Source organism: Coenobita brevimanus, chromosome 14 (assembly GCF_032717465.1).
Source record: "Coenobita brevimanus isolate Jiangsu-jjx chromosome 14, ASM3271746v2, whole genome shotgun sequence".
Classification (NCBI taxonomy): domain Eukaryota; kingdom Metazoa; phylum Arthropoda; class Malacostraca; order Decapoda; family Coenobitidae; genus Coenobita; species Coenobita brevimanus.
In genome coordinates, this window is record NC_136967.1 from 815,271 (window position 1) to 833,568 (window position 18,298).

The 18,298-nt window shown below is 40.8% G+C and overlaps 1 protein-coding gene across 1 annotated transcript; it reads left to right on the forward strand.

Moving 5' to 3' along the window:
* Positions 1-10,896: 10,896 nt before the first annotated feature.
* LOC145418445 (putative serine hydrolase) lies at positions 10,897-15,439 on the forward strand. Its single transcript, XM_080286865.1, has 4 exons — positions 10,897-10,927; positions 12,232-12,404; positions 13,106-13,725; positions 15,207-15,439. Exons 2-4 carry the CDS (start codon positions 12,236-12,238, stop codon positions 15,417-15,419), a joined length of 1,002 nt encoding a protein of 333 aa, XP_080142991.1. The 5' UTR covers positions 10,897-10,927; positions 12,232-12,235; the 3' UTR covers positions 15,420-15,439.
* Positions 15,440-18,298: the final 2,859 nt, after the last annotated feature.

Consider the following 18,298-nt stretch of genomic DNA (forward strand, 5'->3'; position numbering starts at 1 on the left):
GATATGTGAGTGCTAGAAGAGAGAGAGTTGTGTTGTTTTTTCATGAGTGGTGAAGGAAAAGGGGAATCTAGGAGCTGTCAAAGGTCTAGGAATGGTGTGTGTGTGTGTGTGTGTGTGTGTGTGTGTGTGTGTGTGTGTGTGTGTGTGTGTGTGTGTGTGTGTGTGTGTGTGTGTGTGTGTGTGTGTGTGTGTGTGTGTGTGTGTGTGTGTGTGTGTGTGTGTGTGTGTGTGTCAACGGGAGTAGGAATATAAGCGTTATCAAGGTCTCATCTACCTATTGTTAGCATATCGAGCCTATTATGGAAGGCAGTATACAGTGTCATTTCTAGAGATCAAAGAAATCGCATTGTTTTTGTGTTTTGTTAAAGAAAGCGAAAAATTTTGGAGTCAATGTCTCAGAAACTCACTTCTTTGGATTGTGAGAGATTGTCTGTTTAGTTAGGGAAAAGAATAGACAAGTCTTTGGGGCCGTGTGACAGAAGAGATAATAGTAGCTAGGAAAACTTTAGAAATATAGAGATGATGAAAGACTGAGGGTATTAACATCAATTCTAGGTTTCATCAGTGACTCACGTGTTTACTGTTTACCTGTGTGTGTGTGGAAGGGAGGCCAAAAGAAGCCAAGGTGTGATCAAGGCCTGATTAGCTCACTGATTGATTGATTAGGTGGTTGTGGGGCGCTGCGTACACCTGGCCTAGCATTCCCTTAGCCAATATCACCTCTTCTCCCTCACCGTGTTACGTCTCAGCGTTATCAATGACTGTCTCCCATCATTTATTCATTTCCTAAACCCTCCGCCACACCCACGCCCACACCAGCAGACTGAACCATTCCCATAACACATAAGACACGGCCAGGTGGGCTGCTAGCAAAGCCCTGTTAACAGATTCTTTTTCATTTCTTTACCTGGTATGTTAATAGTCGTGTTTGATATTGGCGTAGTCCTTGAGGAGGGAAAAATATAAACACCAAACACGAAAATAATGAGTAAAAAGCAAGATAAATCGCTAAATAACATGTGCTAACAAGCCTCCTAAACTCCATAAAAGCTGAACTTTTGACCCATGTTGTATTTGAGTTTTATGTGCTAAAAATTACTTCTAGTGCCCTTAACTGTGCATGTCCATTCCTTTCCTCCTTTCTTTCTCACCTGACCTCTCTCCCCCCCCCCCAGCCAAGCAGCTCAGGTGAGGGCATATACAAACACCTGCTTCCCTAAATCCGTGAGTCGCTGTTTGAGTGTGGTTCCTTTGGCAGTGACACAAGGTTATGGCATCACTCCCGCCCAAGGTGTGCACATTAACCGTATTTGTCTGCTGTCCTACCTGTCTCTCTCTCTCTCTCTCTCTCTCTCTCTCTCTCTCTCTCTCTCTCTCTCTCTCTCTCTCTCTCTCTCTCTCTATATACAGTATCTGCTCGTCCATCCATCCATCCGTGTACCTGTCTATCTATCAATCCATTTATCAACAGTCTGTGTGAAGGTGTACGTGTCCACTAAATAAAGGCATTGCATTAAATCACACTGACACACACAATATACTCCTTCACCTGTCCCCCTCACGACTTATGCCTGTTTATCTGCTAGTCTCTCCTGCCACTCGCCTCTGTGTGTGTGTGTGTGTGTGTGTGTGTGTGTGTGTGTGTGTGTGTGTGTGTGTGTGTGTGTGTGTGTGTGTGTGTTGTTATCAAGTACCTTAATTGACTATTTTACTTTCTATTGTGTGGGCGTTGACAATACCTTATCTAGCTTTCTTGTCAGGTAAATTAAAATGCTTAGGTCTCGATAGTGTTCAGATTTTTTAGTCATTTATCTTTTTTGTTTCATGACAATTATTAGACGGTTGTGTAGTGTGTCCCTGAATGCGAGGCCTGGCGGGGGGGGGGGGCTATGATTGCGATTAAGGAGTTGAGAGGAAGGATGGAACTGGAGTGTACTGGTGCTGTGATGAGGAGGGTTAGAGGGATAGTTTGAGATGGTCTGGGCATGTGGAAAGGATAGGGGATGAAGTGTGAATGTCGGGGGTAAAGTTACGAGAGGCAGACCGAAAAAGACCGGGGACGAGGTATTAAGAGTGTGACCTCATGGATAACGGACTGAATTGGGAGACTGCCAGAGACCGAGCAGCATGGAAAGTCGCCAGTAGGTGACCAAGGCCGACGCATGCAAGCAAGCTGAAGCCTTTATAAACGATACAAACGATACGATACGATATATACATGGTCTGATAATTATTAGTATTAGCATGGAAGGTCTACTAAAAAAAAAATGAGGATGAGCTACATTTTGTCAAGAATACATTGCCAATTTATCACCTCCTACCCAGATGGTGTATATATAATTACGTATTCACGTGCAGGTAGGTAGGAAGGTAGTAGGTTGATAGGTAAGTAGCAGGTAGGTAGGAAAGCAGATCGGTCGGTAGTTAGGTAGGAAGGTAGGTAGGTAGGTAAATTCAAAGCTGCTTATCAAAGACCATGATCAACAAAGCATTTTTTTTTTTAACTAAGCTTTAAACTTATAAACTAACAAATCAGAAAAACAGTTTTGTTAAAAGAAATGTCAGAGAGTATGGTGATGGTAGTAGTAGCAGTAGTAGCAGTGGTAGTAGTAGTAGTAGTAATAGTAGTAATAATAGTAGTCATAATGGTAGTAGTAGCAGTAGCAGTAATAGCAGTAGTAGTAGTAGTAGCAGCAGTAGTATTGGTGGTGGTGGTGGTGGTAATGTGGTAGTGGTAGAATAAGTGGTGGTGTAAATGGCTGAGTAGTAGGTGGGGGATGAGGGAGGAAGGTACACACACACACACACACACACACACACACACACACACACACACATTAGCTAAATCTCTTCGTCAGGTGTACCATCCGGAACCTTGGCCGACTGTACATATACCTTCTAGTTAACAATAGAGGTTGGGGGGGTTGGGGAGGGGTGGGGGGTTGGGGGAGGGGGGGTGGGGTGGAGCTCCTTTCTCCCCCTCCCCCTCCCCTCTTCCCTGGGTATTCGGGGAAGGTGGGGGGGGGGACCTATGAGCAGTTTTTAGTGTTCGTGGGTGTAAAAGGGATGAATGGGTTATTTGTCTACACACACACACACACACACACACACATACAAATGGATATGTCTTTGCATACACTTTCACTCATACATACACATGATTATATACGCGATTGGATACGTTCATGCACACACACACACACACACACACACACACACACACACACACACACACACACTCACACAACGACCTAACCTAACCAGACCTAACAATGCCTAACCTAACAATCTAAGGTAACTAATCTAACGTTACCTAACCTACCCTCTCGACTTCTACCTTTGTACCCATAATCTGCATTGCAAATCCATTCCCTTCTCTCTCTCTCTCTCTCTCTCTCTCTCTCTCTCTCTCTCTCTCTCTCTCTCTCTCTCTCTCTCTCTCTCGATTATATTACGTGGAAGGGGTGACTGACTTAAAAATATTGGTGAAACGAGAAAATTAGGTAAAAAAGAGATTATGACTAATACGAGAGACAGAGAAAGAGAGAGAGAGACAGAGACAGAGACAGACAGACAGACAGACAGATAGACAGACAGACAGACAGAAAGACTGAGAGAGAGAGAGAGAGAGAGAGAGAGAGAGAGAGAGAGAAGGGGGGGGAAAGGGAATAAATGGAAAAGAAAAACCACCAGAAGAGATAATTATTAAGAGAAGTGACGAGAAGGGAAGCGAAGAGACGAGGAGCGAAGGAAAGGAAGGAGCAGAAAGGAAAGTATACGAGAGACGAAGGAAAAGATGAAGAAAGTGTAAAGAAAATTGAAGATAAAAATAAAGATAATGAAACGAAAAAGGAAAATAAAAGAAAAAATGAAACCAAAAACGAAAATGCAAGATACAAAAATAATAAAATACAAGAGGAAAATGAAAGGTAAAAATAAAAGATAATAAAAAGGAAATGAGATAAAAGTAATAAGGATAATAAAAAAAGAACAATGGAGGAAGGAAAGGGAAGGTGTGGACCGAAGCCGAAATGACCAAGGCGACCTTCACATCAGGCACCGTGACGCAAGCCTCTACGCTGCCTCAATCCTACCTTTCCTTCCCCGCCCTCCTCTCTCTCTCTCTCTCTCTCTCTCTCTCTTCCATATCCTTCCCTCCCTCCTTCCATTCTTCCTTCGCACCTTTTTTTTTTCCTGCCTCTTTCCTTCATTCATATCTCTTTCCTCCCTTCCATCTTCCCCCCCCCCCCTCTCTCTCTCTCTTCTGAATTCACTCATTCCTTCCATAGTTCCTTCCTTTCTCCCTCATTTTCTCCCTTCAACATTCTCTCCTCCTCTCATTCCTCTCCTCACTCACTCCCTCCTTCGCTCCCTCTCATATTCCTTCCTTCACTCCCTCTCATATTCCTTCCTTCCCTCCCTCCTCCCTGTCTTCCTCACCCCTCCTCCCCCTCGCCAAACACTCAGTCGCCAAGTTACGAAACCTCTCAGTTCAAAAAATCCTAAATTCAAAAATCATCAGCTAAAATAAAGTTAATTTTTATCACACAAACACCACCAACAAAGTTCATCATCATCATCATCATCATCACCATCATCATCATCATCACAATCATCACTATCTCCGGTAACATCAGTATGACCATCACCATCATCATCTATATCATCATATTTATCATGATCACTACAAACATCATCATCATCATCATCATCACCACTATCATCACCACCACCATCACCACCATCACCACCACCACCACCATCACCACCACCACCAACATTAAAAACTATAATTATGATCTAGAACGAAGAAAAAACAGGAAAAAACAACAAAATTCCCATCATTTTTTTTATTTTTTTGAAGAACAGGTGAAGGAAAAACAAAAACAAAAAATCCACACACGAGATAAAAAGATGATATAAAGGCACAGAAAAAAATAAATCGCTAAGGAAGAGGTGTTAGGCAATATTAAAAGCCATTTGGAATACCTCTGTACAAGCAAGAGTTAATTATTCCTTCATTATTTCAACATAAATCATTAGCATTTATAATTATCCACTTATCAATTATTAACGCAAAACATAAACGAAAAATAAAGAGAAATATTTAATTATTTAGGTGCTGAATATAATAGATTTTTTTTTTTCTTTGCTTCGGGTAGGGCTGAGAGAGAGAGAGAGAGAGAGAGAGTTAGAGTGTGTGTGTGTGTGTGTGTGTGTGTGTGTGTGTGTATGATCTGTGCGTGTATTCAGATGTCAGGTCTCGTCACTGCAATCGTGTTGTGTGCGCGTGCGTTTTATCATGCAATGTGTGTGTGTGTGTGTGTGTGTGTGTGTGTGTGTGTGTGTGTGTGTGTGTGTGTGTGTGTGTGTGTGTGTGTGTGTGTGTATGTGAAGTGTACGTATCATCCCATGTCTTGTGTCTGTGTCCTTTCTTCCCTTCATTTTCTTCTTCTTTTCTTCGACTTCCCTAACACTGGCCTTGTAACGCAGAGCCAGGCTAACCTCTGACCACTTACACAATCACTAAGTAGCTCCTTGTCCTGTGCTGAGTGGCAGGAGGAGTGTTTGCTGGCTGTGTGTGTGTGTGTGTGTGTGTGTGTGTGTGTGTGTGTGTGTGTGTGTGTGTGTGTGTGTGTGTGTGTGTGTGTGTGCCAAAAATATAACTGAATCGTGGTTGTACGTAATGGTTTGAGTCTTTGTTATGGGGTGGGAATGAGTCTGCTTAATTGCTAGTCAAATCAACCCTTCAATCTGACTTCACCTGACCATGAACTGAGCTGAAAGGGGTTAGGGATCTTCATCAGGTGTGTGTGTGTGTGTGTGTGTGTGTGTGTGTGTGTGTGTGTGTGTGTGTGTGAGAGAGAGGGGGGGGGAGAAACACACACATACATGCACACACATTGCAGGTCTTTAACACAAACAGATCTCAACTCACCTGTAGTCCACAACTCCATCAATGATCACACGGAGGCCTTCAGTCTTCTAAGAAAGTGTGGAGATGACGGGATAACGCAGGACACAGAGAGAAATGAGTGTCTGGATAGCACCCTCAGACTCATCTCCCAACACTCCTCCCAGGCGTTTGAAACAGTGATGCTTAAACTCCGTTGCTTTGGATATTTCGAAGCATCTGTTCCTCGGCAATTTACTCCGCTCATTACACTTCATTATCCTTGCCTGTGTTACTGATGAAAACTAGATTGATGTTAGCTATATACATGACACAAAGGGGAATGTTAAGGTGCACTATGTGAAGTAAATCGCTTAGGAAGATGGGTTAGGAATGCGACGCAGTGAACCACCAAGTGAACCGAAGAAGAAGGCCTAGAATTTATGCCTTTCAACTGCACGAGGGTCACTAAGTCAGGGAGTCAGTTTTTCTAAGTCCAAATCTTCTCCTGGAACACCATCACAACAGTCAAAGTTACACCCAGGTCCCCAATTATCTGGATGAGCAGGGAAAGGTGGAAACAAAGAATGAATCACTAGAACGAAACGAAACATATTGACATTCTACTTTGATTAAGAGTTCGGAACAATTTCATTAAACTTGAGAACCGGGGGCATATCCTAGGTCCCCCCCCCCCTCCTCCAGGTCCAAGGTGGTCCGTAAATAGCGATATGCTAGAAGCTTACCTCTGGATTTCTTTTGTGTTCCGGGGACGGCTTAGTCTGCTGGTGTGGGCGAGTGTGTAGCAGTGGAAGCGGGAAATATATAAATGATAAAGGTTAAATACTGTTACTCTTGACTGAACCGTACCCGCAACACACAGAAAATCGCCCGGAGGAGTGGAAAAGCAGCGTTATATATGAACCATCGCATATTTTGAAAGGCCAAACCAAAATATTAACAATTTTTTCAATATCACCGTCTTATTTAATTTTCCTGTCATTTGAACGTGAGCCTGGTGGACTGCAGGCTGAGATCTCCCTTCTGCAATCCACCAGCCACGTTTCAGAGGACAGGGAGGGAGCTGAGGGACGCTTGTATAGCCGGGCAGTGGAGTCACCTAGCTGTATCGGTGCCACCACGTGAAGGCGTCCCTCTCCAGGACCAGCCAGGTTTTCTGTTAGTAAAAAAAAAAAAAAAGGTTGACAAGTGAAAGTAAAAAATCAACTGTGCTTTTAAATCTTGGAAAAATACGCCGGTAGGAGAGAGAGAGAGAGAGAGAGAGAGAGAGAGAGAGAGAGAGAGAGAGATTAATAAAAAAAAATACTGAAGGTCGACTCACGAGCTTCAAAACAGTGATATGTTGGGACAAATAACCAGGGGATGATAGGAAGGAAGAGACGAGGAGATGAATATGATCGCAAAGATGTAGTATGTTACAATTATTAAGCCCTTGCCAGAAAAGTACAATCATTATCATCATCATCATCATCATCACTTCATTTAGCTCATCATCATTATCATCATCATCATCACTTTATTTTGCTAATCATCATCATCATCATCGTCGTCGTCAACATCTTAATCTTATTTAACACTAACACTTTCTTTCGCACAAGCTGAATAAACTACCTTGGCGGCGGTAGCACACACACACACACACACACACACACACACACACACACACACACACACACACACACACACACACACACACACACCATCCACCTGAAAGGGTTATGAGGAGAGGTGTGAGTGACAGTCGCCTGAGAGAACGTGGGAGTGGGGGAGAGGGACAATGCGTGACTCAGCGATGCGGTGGGGGTAAACCGCTAATGTGCAGTGTGGTGTGAAGGTCGAGGATAGGTGTGTGTGTGTGTGTGTGTGTGTGTGTGTGTGTGTGTGTGTGTGTGTGTGTGTGTGTGTGTGTGTGTGTGTGTGTGTGTGTGTGAATTTCTTCTTTCGCGTTTTGTATTTTTCGTTTTCTGTAATCCACTTCGTTTTTGCTATGATGCGAGAAAATGTGGGTGAGTGTATGAAGAAGGGTGACATTGTGGGAGAAGTTATTACTCATTACTGACAAAAAATAAAGAGAGAGAGAGAGAGAGAGAGAGAGAGAGAGAGAGAGAAGTTATTACGTATTATTGACAAAAAGTAGAGAGAGAGAGAGAGATACTACAGTAATCAAGCGACAGCCAACATACCAAGAAGAATTTATGAGATTTTTACGAGAAACTGGACAGGCCTTGACGACTTTTCAGAAACGCGGAATAATTATGGTTCCGAGGACTCGTCACCAGCAAAATTTAATGATGAAATGATGATTAGAAAACGCAACGGTGTTTCTTTTTTCTTACACTGAAAGTTGTTTCAAAATGCAGGATAAAAAGTCGCCCCCTCGTTTGTTGTTATTGTGACCCATGGATGTTAATGTGATCCATGACGTAGCTTATCCAATGACGGCTTTTCAGAAATACGGAATACTTGTGGATCTCAGGACTCGTCACCAACAAGCGAGAATGAAGTGATCTGTAGAAAAGGCATTGAAATTTTTTTAAATGAGTTTCCTGGACTGAAAATTGTTTCGAAATGCCAGATAAAAAGCAGCTGTCTCATGTTAACCTATTCATGATAGAGACAGCTCTAGTAGTCTCTGCCATCTGACGAGAGAAGTGTTCGTTTTTACTGACCTCTTCATGATAAGGACAGTTCTAGTAATCTACTCCAGCTGACGAGAGAAGTATTCGCTTCTTGTCAGTGGCGTATCTAGAGGGGTGGCCACGGTGGTTCTGGCTGCAAATTTCTTTCTGTGTACCATTTTCCCCCTACTCTCTGATTTTCCTTTTGTTTATATCCTAACCTAACAAAATCTAACACAATAACCTAACTGGCTGACAGACTAACCAACCTGACACTAGGAAAACACATCTAACCTGCCCTGGACTTTCCCGGATAAGAGAAAATTTTAAAAAGGTATACAGAATGGAAATCAGCGTCCTGGCCACCCTTGAAATATGCCTGGCCACCCTTTTTATAAATCCTAGTTACGCCACTGCTTCTTGTCAACCTATACATGATAAGAACAACTCTAGCATTATATTATTAACCTTTTCATGGTGGGAACCATTCTAGTGTTCTGTTCCAGCCGACAACAAGCGATTTGATTCAGTTGAGTGAGTTAGGAATGTTAATATATTTGTCACCAATAACCCATTCACCGTAGCGCCAACTCTAGCATTCTATTCTAGCTGACAATAGGCGATTTTTTTCAGCACACACACACACACACACACACACACACACACACACACACACACACACACACACACACACACTTGATCCAGCAGTAAGTGAGCAACAGAAAAAAAGAATCTGTAAAATCTGTGCACATTTCCCGGAACGCTTCCCACTGGCGTTCCTCGCATGAGCATCGTTCCGGGCGTAAGATGACACAGAAAGCTTTTATTCCCTTTTAAGCAAACTTGGTGACATGGTTGAGGGGCAGCTCGTGACGAAACCTACTGTTTTTTTTTTTTTTCCTACTTAGTCCTATTATTTTTTCCTGCCTAGCCCTATTATATTTTTCTACCTAGCCCTATTAATTTTTTTTCTACCTAGCCCTGAGACCTTGACCTTTGACCTGCTGATTAATAGCAATGGGCTTCTTCACCGGATGACTCTCAACCCTTCCCCAAGTTTGGTTAAATTCGGATAAAAATTGTTACTGCTATCTCACACACGGAACTATTCTCAAGGTAATTCCAGCCGTGAAATAACTTGAACAGTTTCCATTCGATTTTAACCAAACTTGGTGAAATGGTTGAAGGTTATCCAGTGAGGAAACCTATCATTTTTTCAAAACAATAAGTCAAACGTCAAGGTCACACAGCAAGGCTAATATTTACCTTTCTATACTCCCCCATCCCTTCCAGGATCTACGTCCATGAAGCGTGAAAAAGAAAAAAAAAAAAATCATCAACGGCATCATCATCATCATCATCATCATCATCATCAACAACAACATCATCAACGACTGTGATGGTAAATGGTACTGAAATGAAGTGAAGGGAAAAAGAATAACACCCTACGGTACTTCACTAGCTGTCCCGGACCCAACTGTATAGACGGGAATCGTATAAGAGTGAGCAGACAAACGTAAAAAAACAAAAAAACAGTAAAATAGGAGGGGAGGATGAATTTGAGTAGGGCAAAAGGAACGAACTAATAAAGAGACGCGGTAAAAGCCTTCATAAAATCAGGGGCGGGAAGGAGGATATCAAGGAGTGATGGAAAGGAGGGGACAGAAGCAACGGGAATGAAGAAGCTGCAGCAAAAGAAATATACCTTGAAAAATAATGCTGCTTTCACTCTAAGCTGACTTGAGTGCCGCGTTGTAGTAGATTAACACTGAAATATGATGCTAGCCACGAAAAAGTGCTGTGGTAAGAATGTACAGCAGTAGTGTTGTCTTTTTCCTTCACTGACGCACATGACATTTCTAGGCCAACTTACTGCGAAAAGATATTTTGAAGCAGCGACGGGGACCCAAAGAGAGATGATAGGGACAGAAAGGCCTCCGCCACACACCAATAGTCGTTGTCTCCGGACCCCCACCCACCCATCCACGTCCACAACAGACAATCAAGGGTGAGGCGAGAGATAATACGATTGAGTCATACGCCTGTCCCCTCGTCAATGTATTTCTAATCCGTAATTATATTTTTGTGCGTATTCTATGCGATCTATAACAGGATTAAAGTGATATAAGAGGCACAGAAGAGAATAATAGTGAAAATAAGCGAAATAAATGAGTAAGAAAGAGGTGTTTCAGGAGATAGATTCCTTATCAGTTTGTTTCTGTAGCTATATTCGTATATCATATTCTTTTATAGTACTTATGCAACGTTTATTAGTATTATAAGATATATAAGAGGCAAAGAAAACATTGATTAATTGATTCGATACCCGGACGGCGTTTAGTAATACCGGCCTCACCTGTCATCTTATTAATAAGAGAAGATTCCAAGGTTCAAGGTTAGTTTTTTTATCTGGGCTGAGTTGTCCAAAGAGTCAGAAGCTCAGACTACCAGCTGTTGCGTTTAACAAGTGTTTTATTCACTTTGGAAGGTAGATCTAAAGTCTAAAGAAATATTTTATGTGATTATAGTGCCGTACCGGTAGTTCAAGGTAAGCCTTCCAACTTATTTTTATTTACCTTACCTACTTAGTAAGGGTAATAATACCCTGTGTAAGTAATTGTCACTGTGGTATGTGTGAAGGTTGTATTGCTTTCCACCTTATGTATATGATATACTGTATACACCGGTATCAATGTGGATGTGGAAGTAGTAGGTTAAAGGGTAATCAGTAATGCTGTAATCAGTCATATGGGTTTTGACTACAGTAGTTTTAAGTCTTATGGACAGGGTTGATATAAGCCAGTGGTTTCTGAAGCAGGCAGTCCTTTGTGGCTTTTTTTTCAGCTGTAATGGTGGTGTGTTACAGTTTCATGGGCAACTACAGTAAATTTAAAATGTCTAGCTTATCAAAGATAAGCTTGAGCATTAGCCTTCTGATGATTTTCACCAGATATTCTCAGCTGGTAGGGCCACGGCACCCACTTTTCGTGCATAATCATTGTCTACAGAAGAGCCCCACTGCACTTCATGTTCATCTGTTGGGAAAAACAAATTGTAATAAATATTCCTCAGTTATCAGTCAGTGACAGTATGGTATTGGTACCTCAAAAACTCCAAAAAAACATAAATGATGAGCTTTTGGCCTGGCCAAGACTGCTCCATTGTGTTGCTTCTAATTGCTGTGCTGGAGAATGTCGTTAGAGGTTCTTCTGTCATTGTTTCATCTGCTCTACTGTGACAATGACCAGTCAGTTCTAACTTGGGGGACACCGAGAATGAGATGGGGGGATGGGATGGAGAGATATATGAGAGAGAGAGAGAGAGAGAGAGAGGAATGTGAGCTGGAATGAGGTCAGTCAGATTGCAGAGGACAGGGTAATACGGAGGTACTGTCATTTGTTTGTGGCCACCCCTTACAGGATTTAGGCATCTGGAAATAGTTAGATAGGTAGATAGATAAACTGCTTTATCAATGTGTGATACTGTGTATGCTTCCCTTGAAGTCATTCCTCTTTCTTCTCCCTCACCAGTGTATGTCACACATGTCTTCCCAGTGATATAAATTGTCTCTTTCAGCGGTACCCTCACTCACACTTTCCTGTACTGTATTAACCCTGCCTTTGTACAAAGTGATATTGCATTAACAAACAGTTGTTACTGGAGTGACTGTTTTAATTATGTGTATCTTTTTTGTCACAGTAGTATGCCGGACTCTCCAGACAAGAAACATGAACCGGGAGCAGGTAATGTTAGTGGAAGTGAAGAGTCTACCAGCATGGCTGAACCAGAGGACTGGGAAGAGGTGGAGGTTGATATTGGTTGGGGTACCCTGCGTGGCAAGGCCAGAGGGTGTGGCCCTCACCTCATGCTAGGTATCATGCTTCTGTCTCTTACTATACTGCACCACACTGAATTAGAATGTCACACTGCATAGTGTTGTGTACAGGCACTCCTTATGATAAGTAAGGGAGGAGTTCTGTAATACTGTACTGCATATTTTTCATACCGTTGTCACTGCAAACAGATGGAAACTGGCAAATTAGTACTGCTGGTAACAGTGGGACTCTGATATGCAGCCCTTTATAATTCAACATACAGTGAACTTTATAGCAAAGGAGAATATCAGTAAAAGATGATGTATGATGAGGACTGATACTGAAACTATACTAACTAGATCAGTACTAAGTTCAAGAAAACTTTGCTACTAAGATGCAGGACTGGACCTTAATAACTGAACTGCCTATACTGAAAGTAATTTGGTACTTGATTATCAACTTTTTGGCAAGGTTTTTCACTGTCTGTAAGTTAGAGACTATGTCTCTTGTTATTTACGTTGAGGTTTTTCGTTTATGTATATATATATATATATATATATATATATATATATATATGTATTTTTATACAGTACTTCCTCTAGTATAGCTAACAGAGCATGTTACAGTTGTAGAATTCTTTCAAACACATTGACATAATATATGCATCTAAACTGTAAATATGATACAGTATATTGTTCTTTCATCATTTCAGAATTGCTCTTCTTGCTTTTTGGTAATATTAGAAACTCCCCCTGCAGGGCTGCATGGATGGCTGGACAACGCTAACACCTTTGACCTGGTGGCCTACATGATACCAAATTCAGTTAGGTTCATTTCCTTGGACCTCCCTGGCCATGGCCTCTCTGACCACTTCCCATCAGGTTTTATCTATGATCCACGTGGCTACATGACAGCTGTGAAGAAGGCTGTAGTGAAGATGGGGTGGCAGGGGTTTACATTGTTAGGACACAGCATGGGTGCAGTGGTGGCTATTATGTATGCTGCAGTCTTCCCAGAGGATGTCCATGCCCTCATATCCATAGACATTATCAAGACCTGGTCATATTCAGCTCACAAACAAGCAGTACACCTCAACAAGTATATTATGGAGTATTTTGACAATGAAAAAATGGCTGCTCAACCGGCCCTTGTATATACTGAGGAACAACTGGTGCAGAAAGTTATTGATGGCAGCAAATCCCTCGATGAAAGGGGAGCCAAAATATTACTGAAAAGAGGTGCCAGGCCAAGTGAATGTGGGAAAGGACTCATCTTACAGCGAGACATTCGAGCCAAGACCTTCTTCATTGGATTCAAAAGTTTGGACGTCTGGGCAGCAGAGGCTCGTGCCATCACTTGCCCTATTCTCCTCATGATGGTACTGTATTGCCTTTTTTTTAATGGGAATCTGAAGTTGTTAATGTCTCACTATAACTGCAGTTTTGAACTCTCAGATATGTGTGTGTCAGATTTTTTTAACGGTTTTGGTTCAGGAATTCCTTTTTTTCTTTTTTATGGTTATATACAACCCTGTTCCCCATTGCAGTCATTTTCAAGGAATCCAAAGTCATATATTAAGCAATTTGACCTGTAGTGTGTGAACTCATTTACTAGTACGAGTTATGCCATATCCTAATTTTCAGGGCTGTGATGTACGGATTCCTTTCTTCCTGTTTTTCTCCATTGCAGCCCCCTTCCTCTCCCATAACACTACCTCCACATACCCATCCCAATAGAGCAAGCAGTGCACTTCACGTGTTTCTTTACATGTAAATGGATAGCTGACTCTTAGTGTATGGTACTAGCTTCTTCCAAAGAATTTCTCTTCTCTGTGCTCCCTCTGTGCAAGGGAGAAGAGAGAGGTAATAACATACTGTGCTGTAGTTTGTACACCTAAACCTGGCAAAAATGGCCATCATTTTGCACCTCATTTCCTGCAGCCCAGTGTCAGAATAAAACAGTACTACAGCTGTGTGTCCTTTCCAGAGTACTTTTTCATTAATTACATCATTTTCTTGTGTTATCTCATGTTACAGTTCAGCATTAATGGTGGATGGGTGGCATTTTTAAGCCATGTTAAAGTGGATAGGTTATACTTGTTTTGTGAGAATTATATATAATTCAGGTGGAAGTCATAGCATATGTAACATTATTGTGCAGCCATTTGTACTTCGGATGCACATTCCAGATTTTAATTTTGTCCCTTAGAGCCTAGGGATGTCCTTTACTCTAGCCATGTCCTGACAGTTATTTCAGCATAGCATAGAATTTTCAAAGTGGAGGGGATAGATAGATATACTGTATATCCTTAACAGACCCCATCAAAACAAGAAGTCTTTCCTAAGTTGAGCAAAATCTTTGGGGAGGAACAAGACTAGGCTAAATTATAAAGGATGTCACCTGGGCTCGTGTTCTTGTCAGCTAAGGATGATCTCCAGCATCTCTTCCTTATCATTATATTTTTGTAAATGGCACATATATATTCGCATTTATGTTTTTCATGTAGTCATTATCAATATACAGTAAATAACTTATAAGAAACATACAGGAGATAATAACTTATAAGTAACATACAGGAGATAATAACTTATAAGTAACATACAGGAGAATCATCATCATCATCTGGACTTCTTTTCCTACCTGAGGAACCTGAGGATTGGGTGAGGTACAGCCCAGAGGGTAAGAAAAAAAAATTGATAAAAGAAAAACTAGCAAACAGTTGCCATCCCTTAAATGGGGGAGTAAGAAAGTTAAATAAGTAAAGTAAATCATGAAGGAAGAGGTGATAGAAAGCATTGTAAGCTGACACAAATACAAGTCACAGATTCAGAAGATTAATGTTCAGTGTCTTTTCTCCAGGCAACAGAAGGACACAGTTATGAGACCAAGGAAGGACACGACACCATGTTGAAAGCTTTCGCAGACAGCAGCAAGAACTACCGCTATCATGAGGTGGAAGGGAAACACCACATACACCTCACCAACCCCAGTGCTGTGGCACAGTGCTTGAGCGACTTTCTGATGGAGTGCACAGATGTAGGGACGGTGGCGGCTAATGGTAGTAGTCCGTAATAAACATCATTATGGTGCCATGCCAAGCAAAAAACTTCCACACTTTTTTTTTTTTTTTTTTTTTTTTTTTTTTTTTAGTATATATAGCTTTTATCACACAGAAAAACTTGTTCACCCATCATTTGTTCCCCCCATTTTTTTTTTTTTTTTTTTAAATACCAGTAGTTCATCACAAATACCTGCTAGATAGTTGTAGACAGAACAAATGTCACAAAATATACCGGTAATGTGTTTACTCACCATTATCAGGTACAGTGAATCTCTTGTATTGTGACGGTTTAAATTTCCTTCATTTATATTATTTTTTATCATGTAACCTAACAGATTTTATTGAGAACTTAAAAAATTATCTTCTTGCCAGTACTACAAAAAAGCTCTCAGTGATGAGGGTTGTGGGAGAGCTGATTAATTCATCTGTTGTTGTATTTATTTATAAAGGGTAAGTTTAATTTTACGTAAGAAATCATTGGTTGTAGTGTTATACTGTGTAGTTTAAAGTTAGAGTTTTTATAATTTATATTTTATTTATATTTGTTCATGTATCCCATGATCCCTGAGTCTAGAGATTGAGTCCATGCCATGGGAGACATTTTCAGTGAGTGCAGTTAGTATGTCCTTTCATATGCCCGCATATTTTCATCCTGTCAGTTATATCAGTGACATGTACAGACTCTGACACACACAGATGTAGCCAGGACACCATTTGCACTTGCACAAACATCACTCTTCTTTACAGACATCCATTCTGATTCATACTTCACCAGCATGGAGTTAATTCTAGCTACCATTCTCCCTCTGAGGAGAAGGTCTGGTCCTGAAATGCATCTTATATGAACTGATATTGATGCAAACAGACACTTTATGTATTTCATATTCAGATAGTATTAACCATATGCTTTTCATTCAGGTATTCCATATTCTGGTAATACAGTATTAACTATATGCTTGCCATTTGGATACAGTATTCCATATTCTGGTAATGTTAACTATATGCTTGCTAGTTAAAAGTCATAGGTATAGCAGTTCAGTAACGTTACAGTCAGGTAACTTTTCCCTTGATTCCATACCTACTGTAGGTTTTAGAGATAATTCACTTGTTTCCATACCATGTTTTAGACAGTTAATTCACTTGCTTTTGTACTAAAAGAGACTTTTTGTACCATATTTTCTACTTGTATAGTTAATTTGTTTCCAGACCAAATTATTGACAGTCAAATTGCTTGTATCCATACCAAGCTTTTGAAACTTTATTCAAATGCTTCCCTGCCAATTGAAAGGACATGTGAATCAGGTGAAATATTGAATTTGATTCTGTGTTATTTTGTTTTCATTTTTTTCTTGGAGGGAGCAGCCTTGAGGGCTTCTGGCCTTTGGTTCCTTCTTCCTTGCAGAAAAAAAAATAATTTACCATCTTTAACCTGAGGAAGATATTGCATAATGCATCACTGTACAGTATTATAATCTCATATCTGATATTTGTTACTTGTAACTGTGCACTGCACTCTGGGAGCTAGTAAAGAGTTGCACAAGTAGAGAGTTATGCTAGTAAAGAACTGCACTAGTAAAGAGTTAAAGCAGTAGAGATGGTACTGTACTAGTAAACAGTTTTGCTAGTAAAGAGTACTCTAGTGAGTTTAGGAGGCTTTCTGGCACCTCTTCTTTACTGATTTCTCTTGATCATTACACCTCAGTATTATCTTCTGTGTTATTTATATCTTTTTAATATCGACATGGAGAAAGAAAATATTAACGTATCACATGAAGAAAGAAGTCATTGAGATAGATTTGCTGGGGAGCCTCCTTAATTGACGATAATATTGGCTAAAGTGTATGCTAAGCACCCAAGATAATGCATAAACTCAATGTTGCTTAAACTTGTAACACCTCAGTCCATACTATCCACTGTTTAGCACTGTGCACTGAAGGGGACTGTAGGTGAGATTATTACAGTACTCTGCCATATCATGTTATCTCAGTACATGTATCACAGTATTATAGGTTGCACAGACGACTGCCAGGTAACAACATACAGTGGGTTAGTTGTGTACATGAAAGTTGTAATCTTTGTGTAATTTACAGTTATTTTAGTGTACTGTAGTTCCACAAGTCATATGGAACAAACTAGGTCATCATTACCACATATCTTTCTATCAGTCTATATCTGTTTATTACCAGATGCCTTAATCCCATAAGAAGTGACCTTCAAAATATGAACACTGAAACCCTGCTCTTGAGTTTAGGAATAAGCTGTGTAGTTGGACACCACCTCAGCACAAAATTTCTCACTCTGCCTGGACCAATTGCCGTTCTTTGCACATCTCCATTCGTCCTAGGTTTATCCTTTTCAACATTCTGACATTATTTCAACTTTCACATGTGCCTGGCAGATCCATTTTGTTCGTTTGTGTTACCATACTCCTTAATAATAAACCTAGTACTGAAGTGATGTCTGATTATATCCTGACAGAAATTGTGAGACGTGCTTAATGTATTTGCCCTCACTCTTGACTTGTGTCCTTCCAAAAGGGTCCAAGCTTCACTTCCATACATTAGAGTGGGAAGAAGTACTGGCATGCAGTGACTTTTTTCTTTTTCCATGCTCACTTCCTTGTTCCCTAACACTGCTTATGAAATTTTATTTGAGAGGAGCATGTGAAATTACATGGAGAGACAAACATATGAGGAAGTGAAGGAGCATTGTGATGTTAATGTGGATGTGACTGAGAGCATTAGGGGAAATACTGTACTCTAAGAGGATTTGGCTATGTGGAGAGAATGGAGAATAAGAGACTGACCAGAAGGATGTATGTCAGTAAGAGGGATGGGAAGATCAGGTATAAGATGGAGGGATATATGAAACAGGGTGGTGTGAGTTGGAG